Source organism: Macaca fascicularis, chromosome 8, assembly GCF_037993035.2.
Source record: "Macaca fascicularis isolate 582-1 chromosome 8, T2T-MFA8v1.1".
NCBI lineage: Eukaryota > Metazoa > Chordata > Mammalia > Primates > Cercopithecidae > Macaca > Macaca fascicularis.
The window spans coordinates 33,567,332-33,588,014 of NC_088382.1; the positions used below are offsets into that span (position 1 = coordinate 33,567,332).

At 46.2% G+C, this 20,683-nt stretch overlaps 2 protein-coding genes across 14 annotated transcripts in view; one reads left to right on the forward strand and one right to left on the reverse strand.

Annotated features, from left to right (window-relative positions):
- Positions 1 to 4,485: 4,485 nt before the first annotated feature.
- LOC135964708 (uncharacterized) lies at positions 4,486 to 17,950 on the reverse strand. 3 transcript variants are annotated; one of them, XM_074000623.1, is made up of 7 exons: positions 16,509 to 17,950; positions 15,789 to 16,000; positions 9,509 to 9,732; positions 7,906 to 8,013; positions 5,816 to 6,022; positions 5,526 to 5,650; positions 4,486 to 5,190 (listed from the first exon to the last, which is right to left on the reverse strand). In XM_074000623.1, the coding sequence occupies exon 1, from the start codon at positions 17,912 to 17,914 to the stop codon at positions 17,153 to 17,155; it is 762 nt and encodes a 253-aa protein (XP_073856724.1). In that variant the 5' UTR covers positions 17,915 to 17,950; the 3' UTR covers positions 4,486 to 5,190; positions 5,526 to 5,650; positions 5,816 to 6,022; positions 7,906 to 8,013; positions 9,509 to 9,732; positions 15,789 to 16,000; positions 16,509 to 17,152. The 3 variants fall into 3 exon arrangements, with proteins under 3 accessions (XP_073856724.1, XP_073856725.1, XP_073856723.1); XM_074000624.1 differs by lacking the exons at positions 5,816 to 6,022; positions 7,906 to 8,013; XM_074000622.1 differs by lacking the exons at positions 4,486 to 5,190; positions 5,526 to 5,650; positions 5,816 to 6,022; positions 7,906 to 8,013 and having other exon boundaries at positions 9,148 to 9,732.
- Positions 17,927 to 20,683, forward strand: part of RBPMS (RNA binding protein, mRNA processing factor) — a 188,834-nt gene continuing 186,077 nt past the window's right edge. For 9 of the 11 annotated variants that reach the window (XM_074000628.1, XM_065519038.2, XM_074000627.1 and 6 more), the window contains exon 1: positions 17,927 to 18,553. In XM_074000628.1, the coding sequence (XP_073856729.1) occupies positions 18,488 to 18,553 (66 nt within the window). In that variant the 5' untranslated portion in view covers positions 17,927 to 18,487. Of the gene's footprint in view, positions 18,554 to 19,946; positions 19,993 to 20,683 lie in introns of those variants that run through there. The other 2 variants (XM_045398096.3, XM_045398097.3) reach the window with 2 other exon arrangements.

A 20,683-nucleotide genomic window follows, 5' to 3' on the forward strand; every position in this document is an offset into this window, starting at 1 on the left:
ATTAGCTGGGTGTGGTGCTACGTGCCTGTGGTCCCACATGCTCAGAAGGCTGAGGCAGGAGAATTGGTTGAAGCCAGGAGGCAGAGGTTGTAGTGAGCTGAGATCATGCCACTGCACTCCAGCCTGGGTGACAGAGTGAGACTCCATTATAAAAAAAAAAAAGGAACCAGGCATGGTAGCTCAGGAGGCTGAAGCAGAGAGACTGCTTGAGTTCAGGAGTTCCAGACTAACCTGGGCAACATAGTAAGACCTCTTCTCTTTAAAAAAGAATTTTTTTTTTTTTCAAAATGTAGGAGAACTAGGTGAAAAAGTGGTGGTTGAGAGTAGAGGAAGGAGGTGATGGAGAGTAATGTGAAAGGAGGAAGAAGACCTGGAAGAATACAGAATTAAATATAAGCCTGATCACATCATTTGTTTGCTCAAAACTTTACAAATGCAGAGAACAACACTGTTGGTTTCCTGTCCCAAGGTTATCACTCTTCCCTGCAGATAGAAGTGCCTCCCACCACAGATAATGAAATACCAGATGCTCACCTTCCCAGCAGTCAGTGCAGCTTGGCCCCTGTGTTCGGGTTCTGGCCAATGAGAGATGAAGAATTCTTACAGAAGCTTCCGGGAAAGACTTTCCTCTTTAACAGAGATAAGGCCTATTTTTTCCAAGCCACTGAACATGATTGTGTGAGGGTGCAATGCTTAGAATTGCCACAGCTATTGTGAGTATAAGGGGAGATATCACGGGACCAGAAAAAGAGATATCATAAAATTGAGAATGGCAGAGTGAAAAGGTGAAAAGATGAACCAACCCAGGCACCACACTTCTCATTATGTAAAATTTTCAGAGTTCTGCTTAATTTTTTTTTGAGACAGAGTCTCATTCTGTTGCCTAGGCTAGAGTACAGTGGCATAATCTTGGTTCACTGCAACCTCTGTCTCCTGGGTTCAAGGAATTCTTGTGCCTTAGCCTCCTAAGTAGCTGGGATTACAGGTGTGTGCCACCATGCTTGGCTAACTTTTTGTATTTTTAGTGGCGATAGGGTTTCACCACGTTGGCCAGGCTGGTCTCGAACTCCTGACCTCAGGTGATCCGCCAGCCTTGGCCTCCCAAAGTTCTAGAATTACAGGCATGAGCCAACATGCCTGGCCTCTTAAACTCTTAATAATCTGTCCCTTCTTTACTTATCCAAGCTTATCTCCCAGCACTTTTCTATTTTCTACTCTTCAGTGTTTTCAATTCACTAGTCAAAAATTCTCTCTAATCCCTTTAGCCTCATTTCTGACTGGAACCCTCTTGGCTCTTACCACTCCTACTTGAACTGGCCACTATGCTCATCCTCATCCAGGGAAATATCACGTCCTCATGGAAGCCTCTACTGACCTCCCAGAGTGTGTATTTGTCACATTTTTGAACTCTCTAGAATAGTGAACTTCATAGGTATAGCACCGATCCCACTTTGTTGTAACTCCTTACCAATTTGCCTAGCCCGTGAAGATAGGGTCTGTGACTCTCCTGCATATCATTTGATTCTAAGAACCTATCGTGGTATGTGGCAGTCATATCTGTGGAACACATAAACAGGTTGTAGGATACTGGGGGCAAAATAATTTCAAAGATCAATTAGAAAAAGGCAAACAACATATTTCAAAACATGTTGTACATTATAAATATGTACAATGTTTGTCAATTTAAAAATTAATAACCGGCTGGGCATGGTGGCTCATGCCTGTAATCCCAGCACTTTGAGAGGCCAAGGCAGGCGGATCACGAGGTCAGGAGTTCGAGACCATCCTGGCTAACACGGTGAAACCCTATCTCTACTAAAAATACAAAAAATTAGCCGGGCATGGTGGCACGTGCCTGTCCAGCTACTTTGAGGGCTGAGGTAGGAGAATCTCTTGAACCCGGGTGGTGGAGGTTGCAGTGAGCTGAGATCATGCCTGGGTGACAGAGTGAGACTCTGTCTCAAAAAACAAACAGATAAACCAAAATATTAAAAACCATATTTCCCACTAGAAATATGCACAAAGACACAATAGGCAATTTCCAAATAGTCATAAACTGAGGAAAAGATGGTCAGTCCTGCTAATAATCAAGAAATACAATTAAAGGAATGATGTTTTATCATTTTTCACCACCAATTGATAAAATGAAGATTTTTCCAGTGTTGAGAATGTTGTAATGAAATGGACATTCTCATGTAATGTAGAAGCAAGTGGTGCAAATTCCATCATCTTTCTAACCAGAAACATCAATGCATAAAATATGCTTAACATTTAACCTAATAACTTCTTTAGAACGTATTCTAAAGAAATAATCAGGCAATGTATAAAAATGTTTGCACAAAAATGGTCTTCAAAGCATTGTTAAATACTAAAAAACTGTAAAAAAAACTAAATGTCCATCCATATAGGACTTGTACACCCATAGTAAAATTATACAAAGCTTTTAAAAAGAATGAGGTTGGAAAAATCCAGATGCCTTCATATGGGTACACGTCCATAATATACATTATTTATTATTTCTTTTTTTTTTTTTTTTTTGAGATGGAGTCTCACTCTGTTGCCCAGGCTAGAGTGCAGTGGTGTGATCCTGGCTCAGTGCAACCTCCTCCTCCCAGGTTCAAGCAATTCTCCTGCCTCAGCCTCCCAAGTAGCTGGGGACTACAGGTGCCCACCACCATGCCCAGCTAATTTTTGTATTTTTAGTAGAGATGGGGTTTCACCATGTTGGCCAGGCTGGTCTCAAACCCCTGACCTCAAGTGATCAGCCCGCCTCAGCCTCCCAAAGTGCTGGGATTACAGGCATGAGCCACTGCACCTGGCCGAGTTTGTTTCTTTTTTGATTCCACATATAAATGGGATCATACAGTATTTGTCTTTCTGTGCCTGTCTTATTTCACTTTGCATAACGTCCTCCAGATTCATCAATGTTTTCACAAATGACAGGATTTCCTTCTTTTTTAAGGTTGAATAGTATTCCATGGTGTATCTATACCACATTTTCTTCATCTATTCATCTATTGATAGATGGATAAAGAAAATGTGGTATAAATACACCATTTCTTGGCTATTGTGAATAATGCTCAAATGAACGTGGAAGAAAGATATGTCATTGACATACTGACTTCATGTTCTTTGGATATATGCTCAGTAGCAAGCCTGCTAGATCAGTTCTATTGTTAAATTTTTTGAGGAACCTCCATACTGTTTGCCATAACATCCAGTCATTAGTTTTAAATCTTTTCAGTCCGTGAACGTCCAATTTATATTTACAATGGTTACTCAAGAAAGGCACACATTTTAAAGTGGTTCACTTAGGGTGAAAATTACAGTAATGCTTATTATTACTGGAAGCCTAAATTTACACACACACACACACACACACACACACATCTAATTTTCCAAATTTTCAGCCATTGATGTTTACCTCATTAGTCATGTTTTTTGCCTTTAAAATTTTTATATGTTTATTTTATAGTTAAGCTGATTTAATAAAACTTTACTCATATGAAGAGAAATAAATTTCTCATAAAAATGATGATATGGGGGCCAGACCTGGTGGCTCATGCCTGTAATCCCAGCACTTTGGGGGGCCGAGGTAGGTGGATCACCTGAGGTCAGGGGTTCGAGACCAGCCTGGCCAACATGGTAAAGCCCCATCTCTACTAAAAATACAAAAATTAGTTTGGTGTGATGGCACATGCCTGTAATCCCAGCTATTAGGGCGGCTGAGGCAGGCGAATTGCTTGAACCTGGGAGGCGGATGTTGCAGTGAGCCAAGATCACACCATTGCACTCCAGCTGGGGTGACAGAGCGAGACTCCGTCTCAAAAAAAAAAAAAAAAAAAAAAAAAAGATATGTCTGTTTTGTGTTTTTCTTTTTCCATTTAGATATTCCCAAAAAGAGAAGAGACAAATTTAAAATGTGAATTTCGGCTGGGTGCGCTGGCTCACACCTGTAATCCCAGGATTTTGCAAGGCCGAGGTGGGTGGATCACTTGAGGTCAGGAGTTTGAGACCAGCTTGACCAACATAGAGAAACCCCGTCTCTACAAAAAATACGAAATTACAAAAAATACAAGTTAGCCGGGTGCATTGGCACACCCCTGTAATCCCAGCTATTCTGGAGGCTTAGGCATGAGAATTACTTGAGCCCAGGAGGCGGAGGTTGCAGTGAACTGAGATTGTGCCACTGCACTCCAGCCTGGGTGACAAAGTGAGACTCTGTCTCAAAACAACAAAAACAAAAAAAGTAAATTTCACAGTAAACTGTGGGAAAAAAGGGGGAATCTAGGAATGTATTGCTTTCCTTTCGATAATCCACCTGGTTACAATCCCATTTTCACTCTCACTTCTGAGGTGCCAGCTACTGCCAAGGCTTGAGTCTTTTGGGGATTCTGTAGCTTCTCAATTTTTTGCCATCAAGCTTAGGATTCAGTTTTCTTAATATTAATCTGCTTCACAGCTTCCCAAATTTTATTACTGTTGTTTTCTTTCATTCTGTCTCTCTCTCTTTTTTTTTTCTTTCTGTTTTTAGGAGATGGGGTCTCACTCTGTCACTCAGGCTGGAGTACAGTGGTGCGATCATAGCTCACTGCAGCCTCAAACTCCTAGGCTCAAGTAATCCTCCTGCTGCAGCTTCTCAAATAGCTGGGACTACAGGCATGTGTCACCATACCCAGCTAATTTTTTTTTTTTTTCTTTTTGTAGAGATGAGGATCTTGCTATATTGCCCATGCTGGTCTCAAACTTCTGGCCTCGTGATCTTTGCGCTTTGGCCTCCCAAACTGCTAGGATTAGAGGTATAAGCCACAGGCCTAGCTTTCTTTCACTCTCTTTATCCTTATTAGTTTATGCTTTAAAATAATGTTGATGACAACAAATCTTTTTTGAATTGTTATTAGAGGTTTGGGGAGAGGGATGGAAATGCTTATGTTTAACCTGGCGTTTTCAAACAATAAAATGTGACAGTTCCTGTAGAGATTACAGCACAGCCTCCTGTTCAGTGCTGTTGTCCACCAAATTCATGCTTTTCTCACATGCAGAATACATTCTTTCCATCTCAACTGCCCACAAAGTCTTAACTCATTTTAGCATCAACTCTGAAGTCTCATCTGATATCATCTAGAGCAGATATGGTAGAGACTCGAGGTACAATTCATCTTGAGGCAAAATTCCTCTCCAGCTGTGAATCTGTAAAACCAGATAAGTTATGTGTTTGCAAAATACAATGGGTGGGACAGGCATAGGATACACATTCCCATTCCAAAAGGAAGAAATTGGAAGAGAGAAAGGGGTGATGGATCCCAAGTAAGTCCAAAACCTAACAGAGCAAACACCATGAGATTTTAAGTCTCAAAAATAATACTCGGCCCGGTGTGGTGCCTCATGCTTGTAATCCCAACACTTTGGGAAGCTGAGGCAGGAAGATCCCTTGAGGTCAGGAGTCTGAGCCCAGCCAGGGCAACATAGTGAGACCCCCATCTCTAAAAATAATTTTAAAATTAGCCATGTGTAGATGTGCATACCTGGAGTCACTGCTACTTGGGGGGCTGAGGCAGAAGAGTCACTTGGGGCCAAGAGTTCCATGCTACAGTGGACTATGATCATGCCACTGCACTCCAGCCTGGGCAACAGTGTAAGATCTTGTCTCCTAAAAAAAAGAAAGAAAGAATTGTCTTTGGTGCAATGCTGTGTCCGACTGATCCACTGGGGTGCAGCTGTGCAAGCAGTATGCCCCTTTGGGCTTTGTGGAGTACCACCCAAGTGGCTCTCTGCAGGGGCCTACCCACCCACCTCTGCTGAATGTCACACCCACCCGCGGTGGAGACAAGCCTTGTTCTCAGCCTGTGCAATCTGGGCCTGTGGTGGGAGAAGCAGCTCTGATGATCTCTGGATCACCTTTGGAGTCCTCCTTCCCTTTTCTTGAAGGATAATGCATGTCTGTAGCTTTCCTTCATTCCGTCCTGCTTTGTTTCCTTTAATCCCAGTTGGCAGGGTTTCCGCTGGTACAATCCCGTGGCTTCTGTTGAGATGGTTGATTAGGTCTGCGGTTTGCACCCACACCAATCTCTTTATCAAAAGGTCAGTTATCCACACCCTTGGTGTTCTTTTCTGAATATCCTTTTTCATTTTTTACAATATGGACAGGCGGATAATGTTCCAATCTTGAAGTTGTGGTTCCTTTTTGCTTAACAATTCCTTCTTCAATTTATTTCTCACTTCTCAAATTTTACTTTAAAGCGGTCAGGAGGCATCAAGCCACTCCTTCAAAACTGCTTAGAAATCTCTACAGCTAAAATTATCTGGGTGTGGTGGCGGGCGCCTGTAATCCCAGCTACTCAGGAGGCTGAGGCAAGAGAATCCCTTGAACCCAGGAGGCGGAGGTTGTAGTGAGCCGAGATTGTGCCATTGCACTCCAGCCTAGGCGACAAGAGTGAAACTCCGTCTCAAAAAAAAAAAAAAAAAAAAAAAAAAAAAATCTACAGCTAAATATTCCACTTCATTTCTTGCAAGGCCTACCTTCCACAAAACGCTAGAGCATGAATACAATTTAGTTAAGTTCTTTGAGACTGTATAATAAGGATGGCCTTTCCTCCAGTTTTTGTTTTGTTTTGTCTTTTTGTTTTTTTTCCCCAGAGACAGAGTCTCACTCTGTCACCCAGGCTGGACTGCAGTAGAGCGATCTCAGCTCCTTGGAACCGCCGCCTCCCGGGTTCAGGTGATTCTCCCGTCTCAGCCTTCCGAGTAGCTGGGATTACAGGTGCCTGCCATCATGCTCTGCTGATTTTTTGTATTTTTAGTAGAGATGGGGCTTCACTATGTTGGCCAGGCTGGTCTCAAACTCCTGACCTTAAGTGATCCGCCCACCTCGGCTTCCCAAAGCGCTGGGATTACAGGCATGAGCCACCATGCCAGCCGCCTTTCCTTCAGTTTCTAATAGCATACTCCTCATTTCCACCTGAAACTGTAACTGGTCTTTACTGTCTATATTTCTACCAACATCTTGTACATGACTATGTATTCTCTAAGAGGCAAGTTTTCTTTACAGCTCCCCTTTTCTTTCTGATCCTTCTCCTGAATCACCTTTAATGGTCCCTTCACAGCAATCTAGGCTTTTTCTAGCATGTTCTTCAAAACTCTTCCAGCCTCAGGCTGGGTTTGGTGGCTCATGCCTGTAATCCCAGTACTTTGGGAGAACAAGACAGGAGGATCATTACAAACCAACCTGGGCAACAAAGTGAGACCTCATCTTTTAAAAAAAATAAAATCTAGGCATGGTGGCCTGCACCTGTAATCTCAGCTACTCAGGAGGCTGAGGTAGGAGGACTGCTTGAACCCAGGAGTTCAAGGCTGCAGTGAGGTATGATTGCACCACTGCACTCCAGCCTGGGTGACAGAGCAAAACCTTGTCTCTATTATTATTATTATTATTTTAGATGGAGTTTCACTCTGTCACCCAGGCTGGAGTGCAGTGGCGAGATCTTGGCTCACTGTAACCTCCGCCTCCTGGGTTCAAGTGATTCTCCTGCCTCAGCCTCCCAAGTAGCTGGGATTACGGGGGCCTGCCAGTATGCCCAGCTAATTTTTTTTTTGTATTTTTAATAGAGACTGGGTTTCACCATGTTGGCCAGGCTGGTCTTGAACTCCTGACCTCGTGATTTGCCCGCCTCGGCCTCCAAAATGCTGGGATTACAGGCATGAGCCTCCGCATCTGGCAGACCCTGTCTCTAAAAACAAAACTTTTCCAGCCTCTACCTACTACCCAGTTCCAAAGCTGCTTCCACACTTTTAGTTACTTATTACAGCAGCAAACCGCTTCTTGGTATTAATTACTTAGTCAGCTGAGCCTGTCCTAACAATATAACACAGACTGGGTGGCTAAAACAACAGACATTTATTTCTCACAGTTATGGAGGCTGGGAAGTCCAAGATCAAGGTGCCAGCCTATTCATTTCCTCATGAGGAGACCGTCTTCCTGGCTTGCAATCAGCCACCTTCTCACTGTGTCCTCACCTGGCAGGGAGAGAAGGAGCTTTGGTTCTCATCCTTTTTTTAAAAAAACAAAACAAAAAAACAGCGTTTAGCTGTCCCCCAGGCTAGAGCACAGTGGTACAATTACAGTTCACTGTAACCTCAAACTCCTAGGCTCAAATGATCCTCATTCCTCAGCTTTGAGAGTAGTAGTTGGGACTACAGACTCACACCAACACGCCTGGCTAATTTTTCTGTAGAGACAGGATCCCACTATGTTGTTCAGGCTGATCTTGAACTCCTGGTGTCAAGTAAATCTCCTGCCTTGGCCTCCCAAAATGTTGGGATGACAGGAGTGAGCCACGTGCGTGGCTAATTTGTTTATTTATTCATAGAAATGGGGGTCTCACTGTGTTGTCCAAGCTGGTGTGAAGCTCTTGGCTTCAAGCAATCCTCCTGCCTTGGCCTCCCAATGTGTTGGGATTCCAAGTGGCGGCCACCACACTTAGCCTCTTTCTCCTCTTATAAGGGTGTGTCTGGAATTTATTGCTTCCGGTGGGAACTTCAAGAATGAAGCTGCGGGCCAGGCGCGGTGGCTCAAGCCTGTAATCCCAGCACTTTGGGAGGCCGAGGCGGGCAGATCACGAGGTCAGGAGATCGAGACCATCCTGGCTAACACGGTGAAACCTCATCTCTACTAAAAAATACAAAAAACTAGCCGCGCTGTGGCAGGCGCCTGTAGTCCCAGCTACTCCGGAGGCTGAGGCAGGAGAACGGCGTAAACCTGGGAGGCGGAGCTTGCAGTAGGCCGAGATCGCACCACTGCACTTCAGCCTGGGCGGCAGAGCGAGACTCCGTCTCAAAAAAAAAAAAAAAAAAAAAAAAAGAAGCTGCGGACCCTCAGGGTGAGTGTTACAGTTCTTAAAGATGGTGTGTTCAGAGTTTGTTTCTTCAGATGTTCAGATGTATCCGGAGCTTCTTCCTTCTGGTGGGTTCCTGGTCTTGCTGACTTCAGGAGTGAAGCCGCAGACTTTCACAGTGTTACAGCTCTTAAAGGTGGCACGTTCAGAGTTGTTTGTTCCTCCCGGTGGATTCGTGGCCTTGCTGACTTCAGGAGGGAAGCCGCAGACCTTGGCAGTGAATGTTACAGTTCATAAAGGTAGTGTAGACCCAGAGTGAGCAGCAGCAACATTTATTGTGAAGAGGGAAAGAACAAAGCTTCTACGCTGTAGAAGGGGACCCAAACAGCTTGCGGCTGCTGGCTGGGGTGGCCAGCTTTTATTCCCTTATTTGGCCCCACCCATGTCCTGCTGATTGGTCCGTTTTTACAGAGTGCTGATTGGTGCGTTTACAAACCTTTAGCTATTCACAGTGCTGATTGGCGTGTTTACAATCCTTTAGCTAGACAGAAAAGTTCTCCAAGTCCCCACCCAACCCAGAAGCCCAGCTGGCTTCCCCTCTCTAGGGCACCAACCCCATTATGGGGGCCCCACCCTTGTCACCTCATCTAAACCTAATTACCTCCCAAATGCCTTACCTAATACCATCACAACGGAGGTTAGGATTTTGTGTGAATTTCAGAGGGACACTAGCATTCAGTCCATAATAGGTTTCATCTGAAGGCTCCACTTAGGGAAGATCTATTTCCAGGTCTACCCATGCAGTAGTGGGCTGGATTCAGCTCCTTGCTGGTTGTTGGATTGAAAGCCCATTCCCTGGTGGCTCTTGGCTGGAGGCCTGCCTTCCTTGCCACATGAGTGTCTCCATACAGCAGGTCGCAGGTCAAAGGCAGCAAGTGAGAAAGCAAGAGAGGGCATGTAAGACATGAGCCATAGTCTTTTTTAAAAATCTAATCTTAGAGATGCTATCCAACACTTTTGCCATGCTGTATTCCTTAAGAGCAAGTTGCAAAGTCCAGCCCACACTAAGGAAGGGATTACAGAGGGTTTGAATACCGGGAGGTAGGGATCACTGGGGCCCATTGTAGAGGCTGCCTACCCAGTGTCTTCTAGCTACAGCCTTATCTTTTTTTTTTTTTTTTTTTTTTTGAGACGGAGTCTCGTTCTGTCACCCAGGCTGGAGTGCAGTGGTCAGATCTCGGCTCACTGCAAGCTCCGCCTCCCGGGTTTATGCCATTCTCCTGCCTCAGCCTCCTGAGTAGCTGGGACTACAGGCGTCCGCCACCACGTCTGGCTAATTTCTTGTTTTGTATTTTTTTTAGTAAAGACGGGGTTTCACCGTGTTAGCCAGGATGGTCTTGATCTACTCACTTTGTGATCTGCCCGCCTTGGCCTCCCAAAGTGCTGGGATTACAGGCGTGAGCCACCACGACCGGCCATCTTTTTTTTTTTTTTTTTTTTTTAAGAGTCAGGTTCTTACTCTGTTGCCCAGGCTGTAGTGCAGTGGCATGATCATAATTCACTGTAACCTCAAACTCCTGGGCTCAAGTGATCTTCCTGCCTCAACCTCTGAAATACCTGGGATTATAGGCATGTGCCACTATGTTCAGCTAATTTTTAAATTTTTTGCAGAGGCCGGGCGTGGTGGCAGATCACTTAAGGCCAGGAGTTCGAGACCAGCCTGGCCAACATGGTGAAACCCCGCCTTTACTAAAAATACAAAAATTAGCCGAGCGTGGTGGTGCGTACCTGTAATCCCAGCTACCTGGGAGGCTGAGGCATGAGAATGGCTTGAACCCAGGAGACAGAGGTTTTAGTAAGCCATGATCATGCCACTGCACTCTAGCCAGGTGAAAGAGCGAGATTCTGTCTCAAAATTGTTTTTTTCTTTCTTTCGTTTTTTTTTTCTTTCTTTCTTTTGCAGAGAAGGAGTCTTGGAGTCTTGCTGTGTTGCCCAAGTTGATCTCAAACTCTTGGCCTCAAGTAATCCTCCCACCTTGGCTTCCCAAAGCACTGGGATTGCAGTTGTGAGCTGCTGCACCTGTCCTTGTCTTGAACTTTACTTATGACTATGTTTTCCTGATAGTACCTGGGATTTGACTTTTGCCCCTAAGCCATTTCTTATTTTGAGAGTTTTGTCCTCTGGAGAACTAGGAATGAAAAGTAGTTTTATTTCAAATCCTGCAAGTCCTGGTTTCTTTATTGCTTCTTCTAAATCCTGATGAAAAATGGAACAGTTTCTTTTTAGCTCACTGCACTTCTCTGGTACTATATCATAGGCGTGCAAAAGGAACCATTCTGCCCTTTCACCATTCTATCTGGAAATCTCCATAGCCAGATCCACATGTTCACTAGGTATCTTCTCTAGCTTTCACATAACTGCAGACTAGTTTAGCTAATTGTTCTTCCAATACCTACATCAATCCCCCTTTTCTCCAGCCTGCAATAACAGTATCCTCAATGTTCTTTATTTTTTATTTTATTTTATTTATTTTGAGACTGAGTCTCTCTCTGTCGCCCAGGCTGGAGTGCAGTGGTGGATCTCAGCTCACTGCAACCTCCACCTCCTGGGTTCAAGCAGTTCTCCTGCCTCAGCCTCCCCAGTAGCTAGGATTACAGGCACGCATCACTACACCCGGCTAATTTTTCTATTTTTAGTAGAGACAGGGTTTCACCATGTTGACCAGGCTGGTCTCGAATTCCTGACCTCCTCCCAAAGTGCTGGGATTATAGGCGTGAGCCATGAGGCCCAGCCCTGCTCACTGTTCTTTAATGGTGTTCTTCAATAACAGACTCCTCAAGGTTCTTCCAGCTTCTGTCCTCCATCTGATCCCAAAGCCCCTGCCATGTGTTTTAGGTTTCTATTACAGTAGGAATCACCCTGTTGATTTCTATTACCCCACTTCTAGGTATGTAATTATGTTTCAGTTATATATTGCTGTATTACAAACCACACTGAAATATAGTGACTTAAAACAACAACATTCACTTTTTTTTTTTTTTTTTTTGCTAACAATTTTGCAATTTGGGCAGGGTTTGCTGCAGAAAGCTCATCTCTGTTCCAGATGGTATCAGCTGTGGCAGCTCAACTAGGGCTGGAGCAACCACTCTCAAGATAGTTCACTCAGAGGGCTGGCAAATTGATACTGGTTGTCTGCAGAGCTCAGCTGGGGCCGTAAGCCAAACACCTGGATTCTCCTCCATGTGGGCCTCTGATCATGGTCAGAGGGAAACCAGTGAACCTCAGAATTCTTTAAGAGCTGAAAATCAGGGAGCTGTTGCACAACCATGTGAATATACTTAACACTACACTTAAAAATGGTTCAAATGGAAGGCTTAGGTGAAATGATTTATGCCTATAATCTCAGCACTTTGGGAGGCTGAGGCAGGAGGATTCCCTGAAGGCAGGAATTTGAGACCAGCCTGGGAAAAAAATTTAAAAATTAGCTGGGTGTGGTGGCAAGAGTCTGCAGTCCCAGCTGCTCAGGAAGCTGAGACAGGAAGATTGCTTGGGCCCAGGAGTTCGAGGCTGCAGTGAGTTATGATCATGCTACTATACTCCAGCCTGGGCAACAGAACGAAATCTGGAAAAACAAACAAGTAGGCTGGGTGCAGTGGCTCATACCTGTAATCTCAGCACTTTGGGAGGCTGAGGTGGGAGGAGCACTTGAACCCAGGAGTCTGAGACCAGCCTGGGCAACACAGTGAAACCCATCTCTAAAAAAAAAAAAACCAACCCAGCCTGGCCAACATAGTGAAACCTCATCTCTATTAAAAATACAAAAATTAGCCAGACATGGTGGCACATGCCTGTAGTCCCAGCTACTCAAGAGGCTGAAGCAGGGGAATGTCTTGAACCTGGGAGGTGGAGGTTGTGGTGAGCATTTTGGAGGTTGTGGTGCACCATTGCACTCCAGCCTGGGCAACAGACTGAGACTCCATGTCAAAAAAACAAAACAAAACAAAAAAACCCAAAAACCCAAAGTGGTGAAGAAGGTAAATTTCATGTTATGTGTCTTTTGCCACAATGATAAATTAATAAATAAATCAGGGGAAGATGGAGAGGAGCTGGAGGTGAGTATGCATGCACCGGGTGAGGGAGAGAGAGGTGTCAAGGATGACAAAAACCAATAAAATACAGCCCCTCTGGCCTCAAGAACTTCTTTGGCTGAGCCGAAGGGTTAAGAGACAATCACAACACACGTGGTAGATACTGCAGCTTTCTGCTGCAAAGCTAACATAGGTACAAAGCTCATGCCATGCAAATCGCCTCAAAATAGACCTTTAATGTCTGCAGTTCCCAAAGGCAAACACTTAAGACATAATTATAGGTTTGGATTTCTTTTTGGTTTTTTTTTTTTTTTGAGACGGAGTCTCGCTCTGTCGCCCAGGCTGGAGTGCAGTGGCCGGATCTCAGCTCACTGCAAGCTCCGCCTCCCGGGTTTACGCCATTCTCCTGCTTCAGCCTCCCGAGTAGCTGGGACTACAGGCGCCCGCCACCTCGCCCGGCTAGTTTTTTGTATTTTTTAGTAGAGACGGGGTTTCACCGTGTTAGCCAGGATGGTCTCGATCTCCTGACCTCGTGATCCGCCCGTCTCGGCCTCCCAAAGTGCTGGGATTACAGGCTTGAGCCACCGCGCCCGGCCAGGTTTGGATTTCTTAAGGCAAGCCTCGAAATGAACACTGCCAGAGAAACAGCAGTGAGTAATAAAAAACTACAGGTGTGTGTACAATATTACCCTTTCAAGGTAATCTCGAAGGTCAGGCAATAGGGTAGGTAGAGTGTTAGGCTGGGGAGAAAGCGGACTTTTCTGGTCTTCAGCACAACTATTACAGGATATAAAATCCCTTGGTTAGAGCGAAATTCCGTCTCAAAAAAAAAAAAAAAAAACAAACCCTTTGTTGTCTTATAATTCTCAGGATGCCTGGGAACTATTGCTACTGAGGAGATCTTACTTTGGAATCTTTTTTTAAAGTCATAAGCAAGTTGTAATTATCATTTATACCCTGATTGAAGGTACATTTTCCTCCCCCAAACTCAAACTCTTTGCCTTCAATCACAAAGTTTTACAAATAGCGAAAGTCTGTTTACAGATTTTCCTTGAGTTTTATTGGTAATACATTATTGCTCTTTCAAATAACTCTATTCTTCATGGAAAGGACAAAAAGCAGGAATCTCTCTTCCTGACATATTATCCCAACCCCATATGTTTTTCTGAAAACACCCTGAATGTCACTCTCACCACTGACTATATAATATAGCCATTCCTGCATCAGTGTCGATTTTATTGTCTGATATGTCAAAATCAATGGTGTGATTATTATTATTTTTTTTTTTTTTGAGACGGGAGTTTTGCTCTGTCGCCCAGGCTGGAGTGCAGTGGTGTGATGTTTGTTGGCTCACCGCAATCTCTGCCTCTTGAGTTCTCCTGAATAGCTGGGACTACAGGCACCCACCACCAGGCCTGGGTAATTTTTGTATTTTCAAAAATGGGGTTTCACCATGTTGGCCAGGCTGATCTCAAACTCCTGACCTCAGCTGATCCGCCCACCTCAGCCTCCCAAAGTACTAGGATTACAGGCATGAGTCACTGCACCTGGCCTCAATGGTGGGATTTTATCTTTTACTGTTTGAAACCTTATCAGTTGTTCCATTCTGCACAAGGTCTCTATCTAGGGTCCTCCCTGCAAAATCATGACTAAAGACCACTGCTAGGCCGGTGGCTCATGTCTGTAATCTCAGCATTTTGGGAGGCTGAGGCGGGTGGATCACCTGAGTTTGGGAGTTCAGTACCAACCAGCCTGGCCAACATGGGGAAACCCTGCCTCTACTAAAAATACAAAAACATTAGCCAGGTGTGGTTGTGTGCACCTGTAGTCCCAGCTACTGGGGAGGCTGAGGCAGGAGAATTGCTTGAACAATTCTCACCTGGGTGAGACATTGTCTTAAACAATGTTGCCTGGGCAACAGAGTGAGACTCTCAGAAAAAAAACAAAAAAACAAAAACAAAAAAAAACACTGCCAAGACCCTGCCTAATGCCATTGCTGTGACTACCTGTTTTAAGACATCTCCACTGATGTAGTCCTTCCTGCTGGATCTTGGAAAAATCCGGTGATAACATTCAGGCCTAAGAATCAGTAACCCATCAGACTTAAAATGCTCATTTATTAAAAAATAACTGAGTGCCTCCTATGTGTTGGGCACTGTCTAGATGCTGGGAATACAACAGTGAATAAGCCAGATAAGGATCCTCTCCTGGAACTTATTTTTGTTTTTTTGTGACAGAGTTTCACTCTTGTTGCCCAAGCTGGAGTGCAATGGCGCAATCTTGGCTCACTGCAACCTCTGCCTCTCGGGTTCAAGCAATTCTCCCGCCTCAGCCTCCCGAGTAGCTGCTATTATAGGCGTGTGCCACCACACCCAGCTAATTTTTTTGTATTTTTAGTAGAACCGGGGTTTCATCATGTTAGCCAGGCTGGTCTCGAACTCCTGACCTCATGTATTCGGCCCACCTTGGCCTCCCAAAGTGCTGGGATTACAGGCATGAGCCACCGTGCCCCGGCTGGAACTTATTTTTGTTTCTTATCCCAGAGATTTTTGACTTTTAACAATGGACAAAGTCCTGGCTTGGCTTAAAGACAAAGGAACCAGATTCTTTATTTGGAATTAAGCCATGCTTCTCTGGGTGGGGATAGGAGAGGTTCTCCAGGCATCCTGATATCACACAACGTAGTCCACCTGCTCCCAAGTGAAGTCTGAGTGGAACTATTGACTACATTGTCATTTTTGTTGGGCCCATGCCAGGCTCCAAGAAGACCATGCCCTTCTGTGGACTACGCTCCATAACAGGCAAGAATGGCCAAAGACACAGTGCTAGCATCATGGGCCACCACGGGGTCCTAAGACCACCACTCACCTATTATTGCTCGGGTAGACATTGCCCCCTCGTGGTTCCTCATGTAATTGAGGGAGAAGCTGGCAGTGCAAAGGGCTGCCAGTTAAGGCAATCAATACATCCAAACACGTGCAAACTTTCCAGATTCACTGTAGCCTTGTCTCTTCTGAATGTCTTGGGTTGCAATTTCAATAGACTTGGTTTATTTTCATCCAGGATACATGTTTGTTCCCCTTAGAGAGAAATCACATTATGACAGCAATTAAAAAACATCTTTTCCCTATGGAAATCTTCCTGTTTCAAAATCTCCAAACCCCCAAGATAAACCCAGTATGTAAATCCAAGTATCACTACTGTTTTTCTCATAATGCCCTTAAAGCAAATATTTTCCTCGCTTTCTATAATCGGAAAGAGGATTCTGAGAGTATCTTGGCTCCATACCACTTTATTTTTTTGTCTTTTCTTTTTTTCCCCTCTTTGTGGAGAACAGGGTCTCACTATGTTGCCCAGACAGGTCTTGAACTTCTGGGCTCAAGCAATCCTCTTTCCTCTATCTCCCTAAGTGCTGAGATTCCAAGCGTGAGCCACCGTATTACTTTAAACTCCCTAAAGGGAGGGTCCTTATCTGCAACGCCCACAGCCGCCCCCCCCCCATCCCCAGCAGCACTTAAATCAGTATAAAGAATGTCTGCTGGGGGGTGGGGAGAAACAGTTAAGCAAATACTGTAGTTAGAAACTTACTGGTGCAGGACAGGAGCAGCAGGCTGGGACGGAGAATTCCTGGGAGTAAGAAGTGGGGCAGAACCCACTGATACATGGAGTTCCACATTTATACATTTGTAGCAGTCAAATCTAAGAGTTTAACACAGTGGTTCCAGACAGTAATTCCATCAGTTTGGGAGGCCAAAAGCCGGAGGATCACTTGAGGCCAGGAGTTCGAGATCAGCCTGGGCAACAAAGTGAGACCCTCATTTTTCTAAAAAAAACAAAAAAAAAAAAACAAAAAAAACAGAGGCTTTAACGATCGAGTATTGGAAAAGCTTTCTAAGGCCCGGGAAAAATGGAAGTTTCCTTAATAATAATGTTAGCTTCCATGTATTGTAAACCTAAACGAAGCAAGAATGAATACTGGGTGCTGTACATAGTTCTATCAACCTACAATCTCGAAAACGCTAGGAGACACATTCAGCTGCTCCCATTTAACGGATGAGGAAACAAGTACGCAATCCTGAAGTTGGTGCAAAGCCCAGGCCCCCTTTCTTCTTCAAGTGTGCTTCCAGCCTCTGAAATTCCTCCGTGTGGACCCCGAGCTCTGCCTGCAATGAGGAATATTCACTTTGCCAACAAATATTTATTGAGTGCCTACTATACACCCGGTAGCTCGTTTAAATAGCCGTGGGATTAAAAAGATAAATAGGGTAAGTTTGTGGTTTTTTCTTCCAGGAAGGAGCTTTCTGAAGGGTGAGGGAGAGGCCAAGTAAACAATCCCAGAACAGTCGGGTGAGAGTTGGGAGAGGAGTCGGGGGCCGCGGGACGCCCAGGCAGCGAAGCGGGGAAGGCTCCGGGCGCGTCGCAGGACCCGCGCTGGAGATGGGTTTGAAGCCCTGTCCTGAAAAAGCCGGCCCGGAGGGGGCTGTCCCCGGTGTCCCTCGAGTTCTCATCCTGTCATTCAAACAGCAGGGGAAGAACCGGGTCTGGCTCGGGAAGGGTGGGCTTAGGGCCAGGGGTGCAAATCCCATGGTAAAAGCCGGCAAACAAAAGTCGCACACATCCCAGCTCCCGGTCCTGGCCCCGGCGGGGCAGGGTCCCCGAAGTCCCGGGGCGCGCAGACGCCGGGGCCCCCGGGGGCCGAGGGAACTGCAGTACCCGACCTCCCCTGCCCTCGGCCTCCAGGGCCCTCGCCCTCCGACCAGCCGCCGAGTCTGGGGCTGGGGTCGCCGCTTCCGCCCGCGGCCCGCGGCCCCTCCCCGGCGCGCGCCATCCGGCCGCCGGCCCCTCCTCCCGCGGGGGGCTCCGTCCCGCGCCCCGTCCCTCCGGGCTGCAGCCGGCAGCCCACGTCCAGGGAGGGCGGAGGGAGGAGGAGAGGCGCGGAGAGGAGGGAGGGGAGAGGGGAGGGAGGAAGACGAGAGAAAGGGAGCTGCTTCCATCCCGGACTTCCCAGAGCCTGCCTGGAGCGCGCACTCAGCGGCTCTCGGGTCCCAGCGTCCCAGCCGCCGCCCGCGCCTCTCCGCCCCGCTCCTCCTCCTCTTCCTCCTCCTCCTCTTCCTCCTCCTCCTCTTCCTCCTCCTCCTCTCTAGGCACCCCCGTCCCCTCCTTCCAGCGGCTGCAGCCCCCAGCCCCAACTCTCTGCGCTTACTCCTGGGACGCGCGTCCTCGCCCCATCCTTTGCTTCCTTCCTTCCTTCTTCCTTCCTCCCCTGGCTCCCGCCCTCCCTATCCAGGTCGCCCTCCCGGGGCCCGATTGTCTCGGTGCCCCGCTCTCGGCCCGCGCCCTGCCCCGTCTCTCCCTCGTACTTCCTGAGTCGCCCGCCGCTGCCGTCGCAGTCTCGCCGCGGGAGCCCCAGCCCGACAGCCACTGCCCCGGCTCCAGCTCCAGCCCCGCAGCCCGCGGCGCCCGCCCGAGGGAGCCCCGGCGCCCGGGGAAGGCTACAGTGGGCGAGCGCGCCCTCGCCCAGCCCCGCGCCCCAGCCCTGCCCGGCCCGGCGAGGAAGGACCGGGAAGATGAACAACGGCGGCAAAGCCGAGAAGGAGAACACCCCGAGCGAGGCCAACCTTCAGGAGGAGGAGGTACTGGGCGGCTCGGTGCAGTGGCGGGGGCGATCCGGGACCCAGTGCGGGCGGCCGGCGGGGCGCGGGCGCGGGCCCGGGGCGCGGCGGTGGAAGGTTTAGGCATGGCCCGTGCCCGGGACGCAGCCCCGCAGTGTGGCCCGGGGAGGGTGGATCTCGGGAAAGTGTGTTTTTGTGTCCACGCGCGTCTGCGGGCCCCAAATTGCGTAACTCTAAGGACTTTTCGGAGACTTTTGTAAGTATAATGCTCAGCTTTGTTTGCCCGGGATTTAAAAAGTGGAACCGAGAGCTGACTCCTGGGTGACCTCAGATATCGGGACTCGGAGGGTCAGGACTTAGGGCTGGGGCTGGAAATTGTGTGTGGATTCGGGGTAGCGGGGGGGCAGTTTAAGGAAGAAACTCGGGGAAAAGTTTTCATTAAAAGATACCTCTGTTCCCTGCCCCCTCCCTTTCCGTGTTAAAAGTTCTTGGTGAAATATCTTTCTAGCCGAGGGTTTTTGGATTAATAGATAACTCATCAGCCACATTCTTCTCTGCTGAGTCAAAGACCCCGAACCTGGGCGGTGAACGCTTGCGAATTTAGGGCCGTGCAGATGAGGGGAGCAGAATAAGAGGGTTAAAAACGCAGCAATTCACCAAATGCTCATCGAGGATACTTTTATAGGACTTTGACTTCTGAGCACGCATTTTAGGTGGTGCGTCCTCACGATGAAAGTTTTGTGACTGCGGAGCGTTCCTTCGGTGGAAACAAAATTGAGTAGATGTGGTCAGAAGGGGAGTCGGACTCAGGAACAAACGTTTCAGAATTCAGTAGTAGGGTATTTGTGGTATCCTACCAAATGACTGTTTCTGCAGGTACATTATCTGGAGTCCAAGAAATTACTTCTGGCGTACTTTTTAATATCACACACAGTTGAGTTCTTAACATTCTAGAGGAACTTGAGAGTGTGTGCAGATGCAGGAAAGTGCATGTCTCAATATGACCCGAAAAGATTCACACAGGTATTGCATCCTGATCTAGGTGAACACAGAAGGTAAACGGATTCTAAAGCGTTAGGACGTTGAGATCATTGTTGAGACACTGTTGTGTGCAAACTTCAATTCTGATAGTGAAACCAAAATTGCAGAGGAATTCATTAATGCATACAAGTTCTCTGCACATTGTCCACTTGGAAAATGGGAACTATTTAGGTGGAGAAGGTAGAGGAGCGAGACTATGCCAAACAGTGCAAAATCGGAGATTTTACTCTCTTACCCAGTTGTATGGTAGTGAAAACCTAGATGAGTTGCAGTCAGTCAAAAATTGCTTTCTCACCCGAGGACATTTTCTATTTTATTATAAAAGACTATTTGAAGAGTTGTTTACATGCATGTTTTCTAATTACAAGTGTAGGAATGCTACTGGCGTTTCTTTTTTCAAAGCAATGGAGAGTTGAATGGTATGTTCTAACTTTTTTTCTTGAACTTTACTGGCTGCTTTGCTATTTATTTTCCCTACCACTTAAAAAAATTTAAAAATAATGCTTTTTTAAATTTGCTTTTTTAGGAATTACTATAGTTAACTAATTCACTTACCATATCAAAATAATTATCGCTTCAGAAATCTTCCTATTTCAGCTAAATGTGCAATCTGTTTGCTTCTCAGGGTTAGAATATTATATCAAACCATCTTTATTTACCCAGTTGAGAAAACTTTTTTTTTTTTTCCTTTTGGTGGGTAGCAAAAGAGGTTCAATGTCCTAAAAATCATACCCACTTAAAATTAAGTATAGAAAAGGCACATTTTTCCGCTTGACCCATCTTAACAGCTGCCAGCACCGAGGGATTGCCTGCCCTGTTCCTGGACGCTCCTCTGTCCTTGCGAGGTTGTGTGTAATAATTGCTGTATAATCGCGGACCATTGCAGTATGGTTGCTGCCTCTTACTTGTCCTGTTACCTGACAGTGTTCTTTTTCAGGTAGGAATGGCATGAGGCTCTAGAAAGTATCGATATTTTTAGCAAAACACTTGTTATGTAAAAAATAAGGGGACTGGTAGGAAGATTTCAGAACCTAAGTTGTCCAAGAGATGTCGTGTACAAAACAGATAAGACTGTGAAGAGAGGGGGTTTATAATGTCAGAAATTCAGGA